General features: G+C 39.5%; 1 protein-coding gene across 3 annotated transcripts in view; it reads right to left on the reverse strand.

The window, feature by feature from the left end:
- Positions 1-850: 850 nt before the first annotated feature.
- gjc1 (gap junction protein gamma 1) overlaps positions 851-12,843 on the reverse strand; it is a 24,245-nt gene continuing 12,252 nt past the window's right edge. Inside the window, exons 1-2 of one of the 3 annotated variants that reach the window (XM_047801172.1) lie at positions 9,551-9,841; positions 851-4,846 (exon numbers count right to left, since the gene is read on the reverse strand). In XM_047801172.1, the coding sequence (XP_047657128.1) occupies positions 3,383-4,804 (1,422 nt within the window). In that variant the 5' untranslated portion in view covers positions 4,805-4,846; positions 9,551-9,841 and the 3' untranslated portion in view covers positions 851-3,382. Of the gene's footprint in view, positions 4,847-9,546; positions 9,842-12,843 lie in introns of those variants that run through there. The other 2 variants (XM_027143727.2, XM_027143728.2) reach the window with 2 other exon arrangements.

Consider the following 12,843-nt stretch of genomic DNA (forward strand, 5'->3'; position numbering starts at 1 on the left):
TACATGCAGCTATCAGGGATAATATAACTATTTATTAATCATTTTATTTTCAGCTCAGTTTGTGATCCAACATGGGATCCAGAGGACCTATTAATAATGTGTATGTGTATAGGTCAGGCTCTGTGGTAGGACCCTTGACAGACTGCTCTTCATCAGGCAGAGGAGTGTGTTCAGTGGCAAACTGCTGTCTCTGTCATGCTTCACTACAAGACTGAGGAACTCTTAGTCCCCCTGGCCATTACACTGTACTCTATTTCTCAGGTGTGGCAGGAGTGGAAACATACAAACTGAGGAGTGACTTAGTACATTTTTTTCATCTGTATTTACTTGTCCTCATTTGCTGCTACTGGACATTTTACATTTTTATATTATATCTATTTTTAAAAAATAATAATTTACACGTTTTGGTGAAGGAGGGTTACTGTGCTTGTGATAACCTTATCGCTCGGTATGTTGCTTCTGTATGCTTGAATTTCCTATCTATCTATCTATCTATCTATCTATCTATCTATCTATCTATCTATCTATCTATCTATCTATCTATCTATCTATCTATCTATCTATCTATCTATCTATCTATCTATCTATCTATCTATCTATCTATCGGTCTGTCTGTCTGTCTGTTTGTCTGTCAGTCTTTCTGTGTGTCTGTCTATCTATTCTGTCTGCCTGTCTATTCTGTCTATTCTCTCTGTCTGTATGTCTGTCAATCTATTCTGTCTGTCTGTCTGTCTGTCTGTCTGCCTGCCTGTCTGTCTGTCTGTCTGTCTGTCTGTCTGTCTGTCTGTCTTGCGTATGTGCATTTTTGTGCAAGCTGTTTTTGGAGTAACTCATCTCACACTGGAATATCTCAAACTGAGAAAAGTGTTTATTCATTTTTCATGTTTATTAACAAAATAGCTCTGGACATGCATTTTCAAGAAATCCAAAAACCGAGTTTTCCAAAAATGGAAATAATTGTACTTGTTACTGTTACTGGTCATTACAGATTGGCACATTAATAAAACAATAAGACATTTTTTTTCCTCTTTTAAGTACAATAGATGTATTTTTTTTTATTATTTAGATCATTTACCAAGAAGACATCAAATTTAAAAAGTCAGAAAAAGGGGCAGCAAGACAAGTAAGGGGAGAATAATCTAGAGATATCGTACAGTTTTAAAAGCCATATCCTAATTGAGTAGAAGGAAGTACGAGCACAAGAATATACACTCTTCAGAGTAATACAGAGTGTACAGTGCCATCAGTTGTTGTGACCCTGCTGAGAAGATGTGCTGGCTAAGCACTGTGCCAAGAGCCTTCACACAAAAAAGTATCTTTATGGAGTTTATTCTTCCAGAGTCTAAGAATAAATACAGACACAAACCCAATATATGGGACACCGTGGTGTTATATGTGTATTTCTGTTCCTTGGAGCTCAGAAAAATGAAAACAGCTGCTCTAAAAATGGTTTTGTGGCGTTTTCCGTCCCCGCTCTCTCTGTCGTACGAGCCTGATCACACACAGTTAAATGTTTTTTTCCCACAGCTGCAGTTGGACTTTCTCCAGTAACGGTTGGAAATTTGCCACCATCATTTCTTCACATTCTTTTTCTCCCCAAAGTGCAAATACAGATTTATCTTTGTCAATCGTGTTTTCCTTCAAGATTTCAAGGTTGGAAGATTGTGAATTACTGCCAGTCAAAAGACAGCAAACAGGAAGCACGGGACATCGAATAAGCAATACACAGTTTAAAAAGTAGGTTCCATCTTTAACTTCATAGAAAAAAAACAAGCTCTTTTTTTTTTTAATCGACGAAATAAACTACAAAACAGTCTTAAACAAAAAATGTATGCGAAATACTGAATTGAAGTCAACAATACAAAAACACTGATAAAAAAAAAACAGAAATATCTGAATACATCAAACAAGCCAAATCTTGTCTATATGAATTTTCACCCTCAATCGACATACAGAAAAGTATTGCTGAAATAAAGGGTTTGTCCTCGCCACTTCTCACAGGTTTTTTTTTTCTTTGTATTTATATATGGCCTTTTATGCTCCGTTAGCATGACGGCGAAGCAGCAGGATGAATCCATGCCAACAAACAGTATTTGGTCTCCCAGAGCATTCAGGTTTTGCCGTCAGACTTATGCAGGAAAAAAATATCTTGGAATGTGGCCTTATGAGGCAAAATGGAAGACTTCACACAATACACAAGCTTTTCAAGCATGAGTGCACGTGTGGGCATAAAAATATACCAGTGACATCACAGTGACTGGATATTAGACTCCTTAGAGTGAATAAATATGTAATAATGATACATTTGAGACGATTGTAATTGTGGACTAGATCTACACCTCTAAACTGCTTGGTACCAGATCTACGTTACTGGTTGACTGAAACAACTACTGTTGAGCAGAACGGGACGGTATGTCAAAAGAATGTCTTTTGAAAGACTTTTTTTTCCACAAATATGTCAGTTCTCTATGTGGACATTGAGATCAGCAAGAAAATGAACTGATGTTGGGTTTGCATGCATCTTTACATTTATGACATTTGGCAGACGACCTTATCCAGTGCGACTAACTTTTTTTAAAATTATATACAACTGAGGGTTAAGGGCGTTGCTCAGGGGCCCAGTGGTGGCACCTTGGTGGACCTGGGATTCAAACCTTCAACCTTCCAATTGTTACAGTGTGACGTCATGGCAGTGTGATGTCATAGCATCACAGATAAAAATCACTCTGAAATCTGACATCAGCGATCTCATAATAGATGAGTATATTGTCATTGTCCTAAAACAGTTGTTTAATATTAAGGTTAATGTATTTGCCGGTAGCACAGGTTCTGTTGAATGACCAAACACAGAGCTCGGACATGACGTATGACACCATGACACCTCTGACGTTTCGCATACTGTAAATCGGTATTACGAAGCGGCCGATACCTCACGCTCTATTAAAGGTTGACGAATAGAAAATTTGGCATCGGTGCATCTGTCGATGTCGGAGACCCAGTTTAAAGAAATATTTTGGTTTGGAATTACCCTGCCAAATCCCAGAAAAGCACGGGAGCTTCTCAGACCGGTATCATCAAAGTGCTTTTTAGCAAATACATTTCTAGAAAAAATCGTTATGGCCAAGCGCTCATAAAGAAATGAGTTCACGGAGTTCAAACATCAGGAAGACCAGGAGATCAGTTCAAAGTATACTTTCAGTCTTCCAGAATTTTCTGGATCATAAGGCACACAAGATATTAAAAAAGCTACAACATGCTATGCCAAACAACAGTATACATTATGTGTACAGTATACCTAAAAACTGTAATATGTGTGCATGTGTGTGGTTGTGTTTATGTAAACAGGTAAGGTTTTGCAAAGAGGAACTCTCTACAGATCATGTCAGATCCATACAGATGGTTTGCCCTCTCCAGATTTGCTACTGCTGCTGCTCCCGCCACTGCCTGCTTTGCCATGCTTCAGCCGATGTTTCCTCTCTTTCTGAGAAACAGTAGGGATGTTACATTGTGGCTTATCGTCATTACTGTGGTTGTTCCGCATCTCGTTACAGCTGTTGCCTGCATTGTGTTGTAGGGCATACGCCTGAATTGCTGCCTCTAACTGAACAGCATCCTCGTTGATCGGTGGTGGCCGAGCATCGCTCGCCGAAGGGAAGTTGTCCTCGTTGGATCCAAACTGCTGCTGCTCCTCTTGTGCGATGTTGTCACGATTTTGCTTGCATGCCATTTTGGCATTGCTTAGGTCCGTGTAAGGCAGGGCTTCCGGCTTCATCACAATGTTATAGCCTGGTGGTGCAGATGGAGTGCTCCAGGAGAAAGGATAACCCACGTAGTCTGCTTCCCTGACTCTGCTACCTACATCATCCACCATTTCTCCTTCGCTGAGTACTGGCCCGCTTACTCGGTCAGACATGTCCCCAGCCCTCAGCAGGCCCAGTTCGTATTCTTCTTCTGCTGTGGCAGCGTGACGTTTTTGCAGTGCGTCTTTGATGGTGCCCACTCCAAGATGAATCATTTCCCACACGTTGAGTAACAAGCAGAGGCAGCTGACTCCGTACATAATGCGCAAGAAGATGGTCTTCTCTGTGGGACGTGAAACAAAGCAGTCCACACGGTGAGGGCAAGGCTCGCCTGTACACACAAAGATGGGTGCTACATGAAAGCCATACAGCAGATACTGACCAGCTAGGAAGGCAGCTTCCAGTGCCGAACGCGTCAGTAGCTGCAGTACGTACACTCGCATTAGACCATCGTCTCGAATGCGCCGCCGCCCATCATGCCGCTTTTTGGGCTTGGGACGAGGTGGAACAATCTCCCTTTGCGTGCTATCTATCTCAGGCACCTCATAAATCATCGGGTCTTCTTCTTCTCTCCCCTCTTCTGAATTCTCATGCCCTGCCCTATGCTGACGTGCCCCAAAGTACAGTTTCCTTGGCCTCCGTTGTGTGTAACCAACTTCTGTTGGATCTCCATCCCTCTCCGTCCGTGGTATCTCCTTGGTGTGGGAAATCTTATTGGCCGCATATCCCATGTATAGGAGTGATGGCATGGCAGAGAAGATGATCTGGAAAACCCAAAAGCGGACATGGGAGAGTGGAGCAAAGGAGTCATAGCAGACGTTTTCGCAGCCAGGCTGGCCTGAGTTGCACACAAACTTGCTCTGCTCATCATAGTAAATGGATTCTCCGCCCACTGCCGTCAGGACAATGCGGAATACCACCAATGTTGTCAGCCAGAGTTTCCCCACCGGCGTTGAATGGTTTTGAATCTCCTCCAGCAGACGCGTCAGGAAGCTCCAGCTCATGGCGTCGGACGACAGTGTCTCAGATGACAAAGTTCACAGACTCTACAAGAGAGAAGGAGGAAAGTGAATGAAAGAGATCACATCTTAAGATAAAAATAGCTTTTGAATACATTGTAGATGTTAAACAATATGTTTATGCTGTAAGACATGGCAAAGCATACAGTTTCAGTTAATTTACTTAAATGTGCCACAGAGTTATAGTGAATATGAGTTATAGTGCAGAGATAACGAACAACAGGAATCTGATATACTGTACACTGCTTATAAAGCTGCAACTCTTATTATTTAACAAGGCTCATAAGGTAATAATATAGACAATAATATTATGTGAACACACGTCCCCTTCAATTTGATTAGTACCAAAATTCCTTAAATGATGTGACCAATGTGATAAATATTTCACTAAGAACAAGGACAAATTGGTGCAGATCTACAGGAGTAAATGACTTCCTGAATAAAATGAGTATTGCATTAACCTGTGTCTGTGTGCTTAAGGACATACACTCATTACAAAGATTTACTTGGAACCCTTAATAATCTCTCTCACACACACACGCACACACGCACGCGCACACACACACACACACACACACACACACACACACACACACACACACACACACACACACACACACACACACACAAACACACACACACACACAGAGACTACATACCTCTGCTAGAAATACAGGCTTTGCTGCTGCTCTGCGCTGTGTTTATATGGTCTCTGGTTTCTCTCCACTCATTTTTCCAAGCTAAATGTTTACATTTTCCTTCACAATAAAACATTTAAGGTATTGATTGTGATGGCTATATAAGGACAAGTCTGAGAAATGTCAGGGCATTCAGGATATCATTTTGGTGAAGAGACAGTAAGAGAGAGAGAGAAAGCGAGAGAGAGAGAGAGAGAGAGAGAGAGAGAGAGAGAGAGAGAGAGAGAGAGAGAGAGAGAATTGTTACTCCTCTGCATTGGTGTTCTTGCCTTTAAGTAACCGTTAGACTTAAGTGCACTTAAGTGACTGAAGTGAGAATCCTGGTGTTTTCCTTATGAACTTTGAATCTGGGAATGATGTTGCCATTCTTCCCAGCTCTCCCCTTCCAGCAGGCCCTGCTATCCCTTCACCTTACATCTGTGTCTAAAAGTGCTAGTAGTAGCACTGAAGGTAACTAAAGATCTAGCACCATGAGTCACACACACACACACCTACACACTCACCATAGCCTCAAACACCCCACCATTCATCTACATAAATATTCACTTTAGTGTGTGGAGTCACATTACTAACAACACACAAAAAAAGAGGCTAAATAAGTGCTCGCCAATTCATCCAGAAATAGACGGACATGTACAGTACACATTCTACAAACTGTAACGTGATGCATAAAGGCTTTTAAAAATACAGTTATATACTGGAACTTTGAAGTTGTGTGTGTGTGTGTGTGTGTGTGTGTGTGTGTGTGTGTGTGTGTGTGTGTGTGTGTGTGTGTGTGTGTGTGTGTGTGTGTGTGTGTGTGTGGAAAAAATATTGATAAAGATACAAATCTAATCATTTGAGTGTAAATGAGTCCTGAGAACAAATAACAACAGAGGATGCAAAAGGAAAAGGGAAGCAACAGGAAGTTCAAAAGTTCATATCTAGTGTGAGGAACAGAACACTCAGGTGCATGAAGTAAAAAAGTAATAAATATTTGAGTTATGGGCAATTCACCTAACCTCCGCAACCATATATCATTTTAATCATACGAATGATGAAAAATCCAAATCATCTCATCATCACAGCTCTGAAGCTCTAAAGCTGGCATATTTAATATTGATATTACCAAATGAAAGGCTCATTGGAACACTTGAGCTAAATCGTAGGGAGGAACGTGACTGTAAAATAGTTCATGCAGTGTTATCAAATTTGGAGCCAGCATTGTGCATTTAAAATTGCTGAGTCCATTTAATGAATGTGTTCTTGTAGTTGGGCCTGCCACGTGTCTGTCACACACACACACACACACACACACACACACACACACACACACACACACACACACACACACACACACACAAACACACACACACAGAGGGTTGTCTCATCATTTGTGCCCTCCCCTTAGGCAGTAGAGGACGGCAGAAAGAGCACATGCTCAGCAGAACGCTCATCACGGCTAACCTGCTTTGGTAAGCCGTCTTCATCTCGCTCACAGCTTCAGTATAAAGGAAGCATTCTGCTACTTGAAAGGTAAACCGACCACAGAATTACCAACACAAGAAATTCAGTGCTAATTAATGACCTGTCTCCTACTCAACATAAACTACCTCTGGCAGACTTTTTATTATGATTTAATTATACATTTATTTTTTTTGCACAGCAAACAAAAACTGCACTTTATTCAAGTAACAGTGTTACTTTATGAGTTTTATTTGTCACTTACACAGTTGTACAGTATATAGTCTAGAACTTGGAGTCAGAGGAAAATCTGGCTATTCAATTCAATTACATTCAATTTATTTGTCTAGCACTTTTAACAATTGACATTGTCTCAAAGCAGCTTTATAGGAGCTTAGAAACAAAATAAAATTGTAAAGTTTAAGATTAAGATACTATTTATCGCTAACATTTATCCCTAATGATCAAGCATGAGGTGACAAGAAAAGCTTCCTGAGATGCCATGAGGAAGAAAGCTTGAGAGGAACCACATTCAGAAGGGAACCTCATCTTTATTTAGGGAACACTGGACAGGAAATAATGTCAATGTAAATAATGTCTTTTCTACAACAGTTTGTGGTTGGCTGGAATTACGCAACCAAAAGCTTCTGAGAAACTAACAGGTCAGCGCAATTTTTGAACACTAATTCCTTCATGCCGAAGTCTTCAAATGTTCAACTGATGAAGACTCGAGCACAAATCTGGCCCTACGCAACGGCTAAGTCTAATCCTCTCAGACATAAATAAACTAAATCTAAGAATTAAAAAAATGTAGAAAAAAGAAAAGAATGAATATAAATAATACAAAAGACAAAAAAAGGTAAAGAGAATATAATATGCAATATGTTACTGTACATGTAGTAAGGGTACAGAATGTGTAAATATTACAGGACGGAAAGTGATGTGTTTAACGTGCAGGTGAGTTAGATGAAGTAACAGTAAAGTGCAGTGTGCAGAATTACAACGGAGTAAATGAGTCTTGATGAAATACTGAGGGTTTTATTGAGGAGTCTGATGGCCTGAGGGAAGAAACTCCTCCTGAGGCGCTCTGTGTTAGACTGCAGAGGATGTTGCCTGATTGCAACAAGCTAAACGGAGAGCTACAGAGGTGGGTAAAATCTTCTACCGATCTGCAGTCAGATTTACATTTTCCATAAGATTTTTCCAAAGACCTTCTTCCCTTTCCTGTCTGCGAAGTAAATTATATTTATTTCTATTCATTCATTTCTGTTCTTTGTATATTTTTATTGCTTATACTTTTAGATAGATAGATAGATAGATAGATAGATAGATAGATAGATAGATAGATAGATAGATAGATAGATAGATAGATAGATAGATAGATAGATAGATAGATAGATAGATAGATAGATAGATAGATAGATAGATAGATAGATAGATAGATAGATAGATAGATAGCTTATTATTCCCATTGGGGAATTTACAAATTCCACCAGTATCCACAAACAGGCAATATGGCATACAATAAATTCAATTTGCATTGTGTACATTGTGTAGTACGATTCAGAACAGTAAATAATGTTAGCACTGACCAACCCCCCGCATGGCATTGGGGAGGAACGACCTCCTCAATAGAGACATCTCTGCCTTGAGATAATGAGAATAAAGCATTTCACTACATATCGTATTGTGTACTGTTTGGATTTGGATTTAGATTTGGATTCAAATCGGAATTAATAGCGGTACACGCAACGTCTCACGGGTTTGTGTAAATGTCTTACTTCTGCCAAAGAGCACATTAACCATCACCGCCACTAATATCACTACACAGGAACATCAACCATGAAGTCTTAATATTCCTCTTTTTCTAATTAGCTCTTTGCATAGAATAAAGAATTATCGCTTCAGAAAAACAAACCGGATTAATTAGACTTCCTCACCTGTGACATAAACTGCATCACCGCTGTATATCTGAATAATTTCTTTTTGTTTGTTGATTTTTTGATAGATTACTTTTTTTGGAGTCTAGTAAAGCATGCAGAAAAAACTATAAAATACTTTTTATAGAAAATTATATCTATAGAAAATTATTAGAAAGAAAGAAAGAAAGAAAGAAAGAAAGAAAGAAAGAAAGAAAGAAAGAAAGAAAGAAACCATTTCACCTCAGTTGAACTGGATTATTCTTTGTATTGTTTTTCTTTTCTAGAGAGGTAGGAGAAGAATGAACAGATCTTCTTGTGTTAAGCAGAATGCACTAAAAATAGATTTCCTGACCATTTACGGAAATCTTGCAGTGCCAAGTATGAAAAGAGAAAACGAATGAGGCAACATATGCACTCTGTGTGTATACATATACTCTACAACTAGATGCGTGTGTCTGTGTGTGTGTTTGTGTGTGTGCGTGTGTGTGAGGGGAATGGATTTGGATACAGGAATGCTCTATGCCATCACATAGAATAATATTTCAACTAAAAGCCTGTAACATATGGCACTTACTAACACACACAACTCAAACACAAACACACCACGCACGCACGCACACACGCACTCACATAAACGCAGGCATGCTACAAACTATGTACTTACATACTCTCGGGTGTCCCCGCTGCCTCTCCTCTTTGTGTCTGCCTCTCCACCCCTTTTCCTTTCATCTCCCTGTTCTTCTTTCTATCTCTTTCCTTTTCGTTCTTTTACGACTACCTCTGAGATCAGTCGCCATTGACGTTAAAACCAGGAAGCAAATGGACCCCCACATTTATACGCACAATCTGACAGCCATGTGGGACTGCAGTGTGTGTGTGTGTGGCTTGTACAATGAAGTGGGTGGGGGGTTGCATGCGTTTCCTCCTCTTTCCTCTCTGTGGATGGAACGCACACACACACACACACACACACACACACACACACACACACACACACACACACACACACACACACACACACACACACACACACACACACACACAATGGACCCCTCTTACCCCTCATTCCCCAAAATTGGGTCGGCAATTTGGAGGGCGGAGTGGCAGAGTAAATGTCCTTACAGCGGGGTGATAGATGAAAAGGGGTGAAATTGTGAAGCCCTGTGAAATAATTTCATTCTGATCCAGTGGAGCAAGTGTGGTGGTGGGGGGATGGGGTGGATTAAAGGCAGACCCTTTAAGGGGGATTTTTTCTATAGCCTGCGACACAGAGAATAAAATATTTCCCACCCTTAACATTATCTACTTCCACAAAGCCGTCTCTGACTCCCTTTACACTCTCAATATGCAGCGCTCCAAAAAACATCACTAATATCTGCTTTTCTGTTCATCTTGGCATCTTTAGTCACAGTTAAGAAAATCAAGCTCCTGGGTATCTCTCTATATGCTTTATTCTTCTTCTTCATCTTTTTTTTTAAATTATTTTCTCTTTCTCTCTCTTTCCACTGAAGCCAGCTTACAGCCAAAAGATTTTCCAGCTACACCCACATACAAGCTGGAAGCTACAGTTGACTATAAAAGTGTCTTGCAAGTGTCAAGCGTCGCAATGTAATAAATAAAAAAAGTGTCAAGCTTTCAAATGTAATATGATATTACATTTATAAATCTAAATATTTTTTATATCGATGTATATATATATATATATATATATGAGATCCCTGACTTATCTTTTGGGGATTATATTAACATTAGAATGTATGTGACGAAAGGAAATTGTGCTTTACGGGTGCCTTTTTATTGCTTTAGCATAAAATATAAATAAAAACAGACACTATATATTATCTCAATAAATGTCTCCTAGACAGTAATGAAATCAAATGGAAAGAAAAGGGAGATGATGTCTACGCTGTCTGCTTAAGATTTTGCTCCAAAGGAAGAAAAGAAAACACTCCATTAGTCTTAAGGTACATTAAAGTTCACAGCGAAGACCTCAACTCAAGGAGATGTACACTTTTACTTTTGATAACTAAGCTAACTCAAAGAGAAGTACTTTCATGTATTTTCGAGATGTGGCGAAAGCTTTCAATTCCATTTCTTTAGCCAAACGATCCAGGTTAAGTTTCCAAATGTAATGAAAAAAGGTGTTTTAATTCTTTAAACACATCTAATACTTTCTCCTAAAGAAGATTAGAAGACACCTAAAGGAACACATGTGAGAATCAGGAATTTAATCTATCCTGTAAAATGCTATAGAAGACAGAAGTTTAAATTATCCATGCATGCCTTAGCCTATGCAAGACTTAGCCTCCAGGCCAGAAGGCAGTGGATGAAAGACCTACTGTAGCACAGAGCTTTGAATTTATGAAGCTTCCTAGAAAGCTATCATTTTAGTAGATGGGTCCAGTGTTAGTGTCTGAGGTAAAGCTATGTCTTCAGAGGTTTGGAGTCTTGATATCTCTTACTATGCTCACTGCTGCTGAGGATGAGGATTAGATGATCCTCAATGGTTGATGGACAGTCTGAAGATAAATGGGACTGATGAATGAACTGATGTACCATTTAGAGACCATGGTCATGCTCAAAAGCTCCTGGTTACACAATAGAAAGAAAGGAAAAGATATATAATCACACTGATCAGGATGAGCTTCCCGTTTGACTCTCTGTAACTCTTGTTCCTGATATCGTCTAAGGGAGTTTTTCCTCACCACCATCACCACTTGCTTTCTCATTAGGAATAATTTATAATAAAATGAAATCATTTATAGTCTGAAATCGTAAAGCTGCTTTGTGACAATGTGCATTGTTAACAGCGCTATGTAAAAACTATTACATATTACAGTATGTATTATGCACTTTCTTATTAACGTGAAAACCCTGAGTTTTATTATCTCTATTTACGCTTCTTTTTCCTTCAAAAGTAAACAAAAATGGTGAGAGATGTGACTTTTTTCAGGTGCTGTAACAAAAGTGATAATGGAAATGTTGAAAGTTCCTCAACATTAATTGTAACTATAACATTTGTTAATTAATGGAAATTGTATCATGCTTGACGGACGCAAAGTGGCTTCGTGTTTAGCATGTTTGCCTCACAGCTTTGGGGTTTTGGGGGTTTGATGCCTGCCTCGACCCTGTGTTTTGGGAGTTAGCATGTTCTCTCAGTGTTTCAGGGGTTTCCTCCAGGTTTTTCGGTTTCCTCCTACAGTCCCATGAAATGCATTGTACAGTATGTTATTAGCATCTCTACACTTTTTGTGTTGTGTGATTGTGTCCTGTGATCCGTTGGCTCACAGTCCATAGTGTCCCCAATCTTGTTCCCCAACACTCTCGGGATAGACTACATGCTAGGTAGTCTAGGCTAGGGTTAGGAGGGATGAGTGGCTTAGCCCCCTAAGACTATGACTCACCAACAGTTGAATCATTATTACCTCAACCACTCTTCCAATAAATCTATGAATGAATGAATGAATGAAATACGACCGTATACTAACAACAGTGCCACCTATTGATCGGAATAGGTACTGTACTGTTTAACAGCTACACACAAAACTTTTAAACCTGTGTATAGTGGAATAAACGTGTAAAATAAGCACAAACAGACAAATGGGTTTCTTGTACTAGTAAGTCTTGTACTTTATTTGTGGTGTAAAATGTTTTCAGTCTTCAAAAGACCTGGGGCTTTTGAGAGTACATGAGGTCCTTAAGCCTCCGAAGCCCCACCATCGCACCGCCACTGATGTAATCATTGACAAATTGCTGTGATAATAAACTTCAGTGCAGAAATAGTGACTTCACCTCAAATTTGGTCGAATTCATTTCACACCAGTTCGACATTGTTATTACAGTATTCTTTTCCAATACAATATTCGCACGCCTCATTGTGTTTTACTTCCTTCCTATGTGTTTGTCAGTGATTTATTACTACACCACACACTACCCTGTTCTGGCCAGTTATTTTGAAAGA

The sequence above is a fragment of the Tachysurus fulvidraco genome, chromosome 15 (genome assembly GCF_022655615.1).
Source record: "Tachysurus fulvidraco isolate hzauxx_2018 chromosome 15, HZAU_PFXX_2.0, whole genome shotgun sequence".
In the NCBI taxonomy this organism is placed as follows: domain Eukaryota; kingdom Metazoa; phylum Chordata; class Actinopteri; order Siluriformes; family Bagridae; genus Tachysurus; species Tachysurus fulvidraco.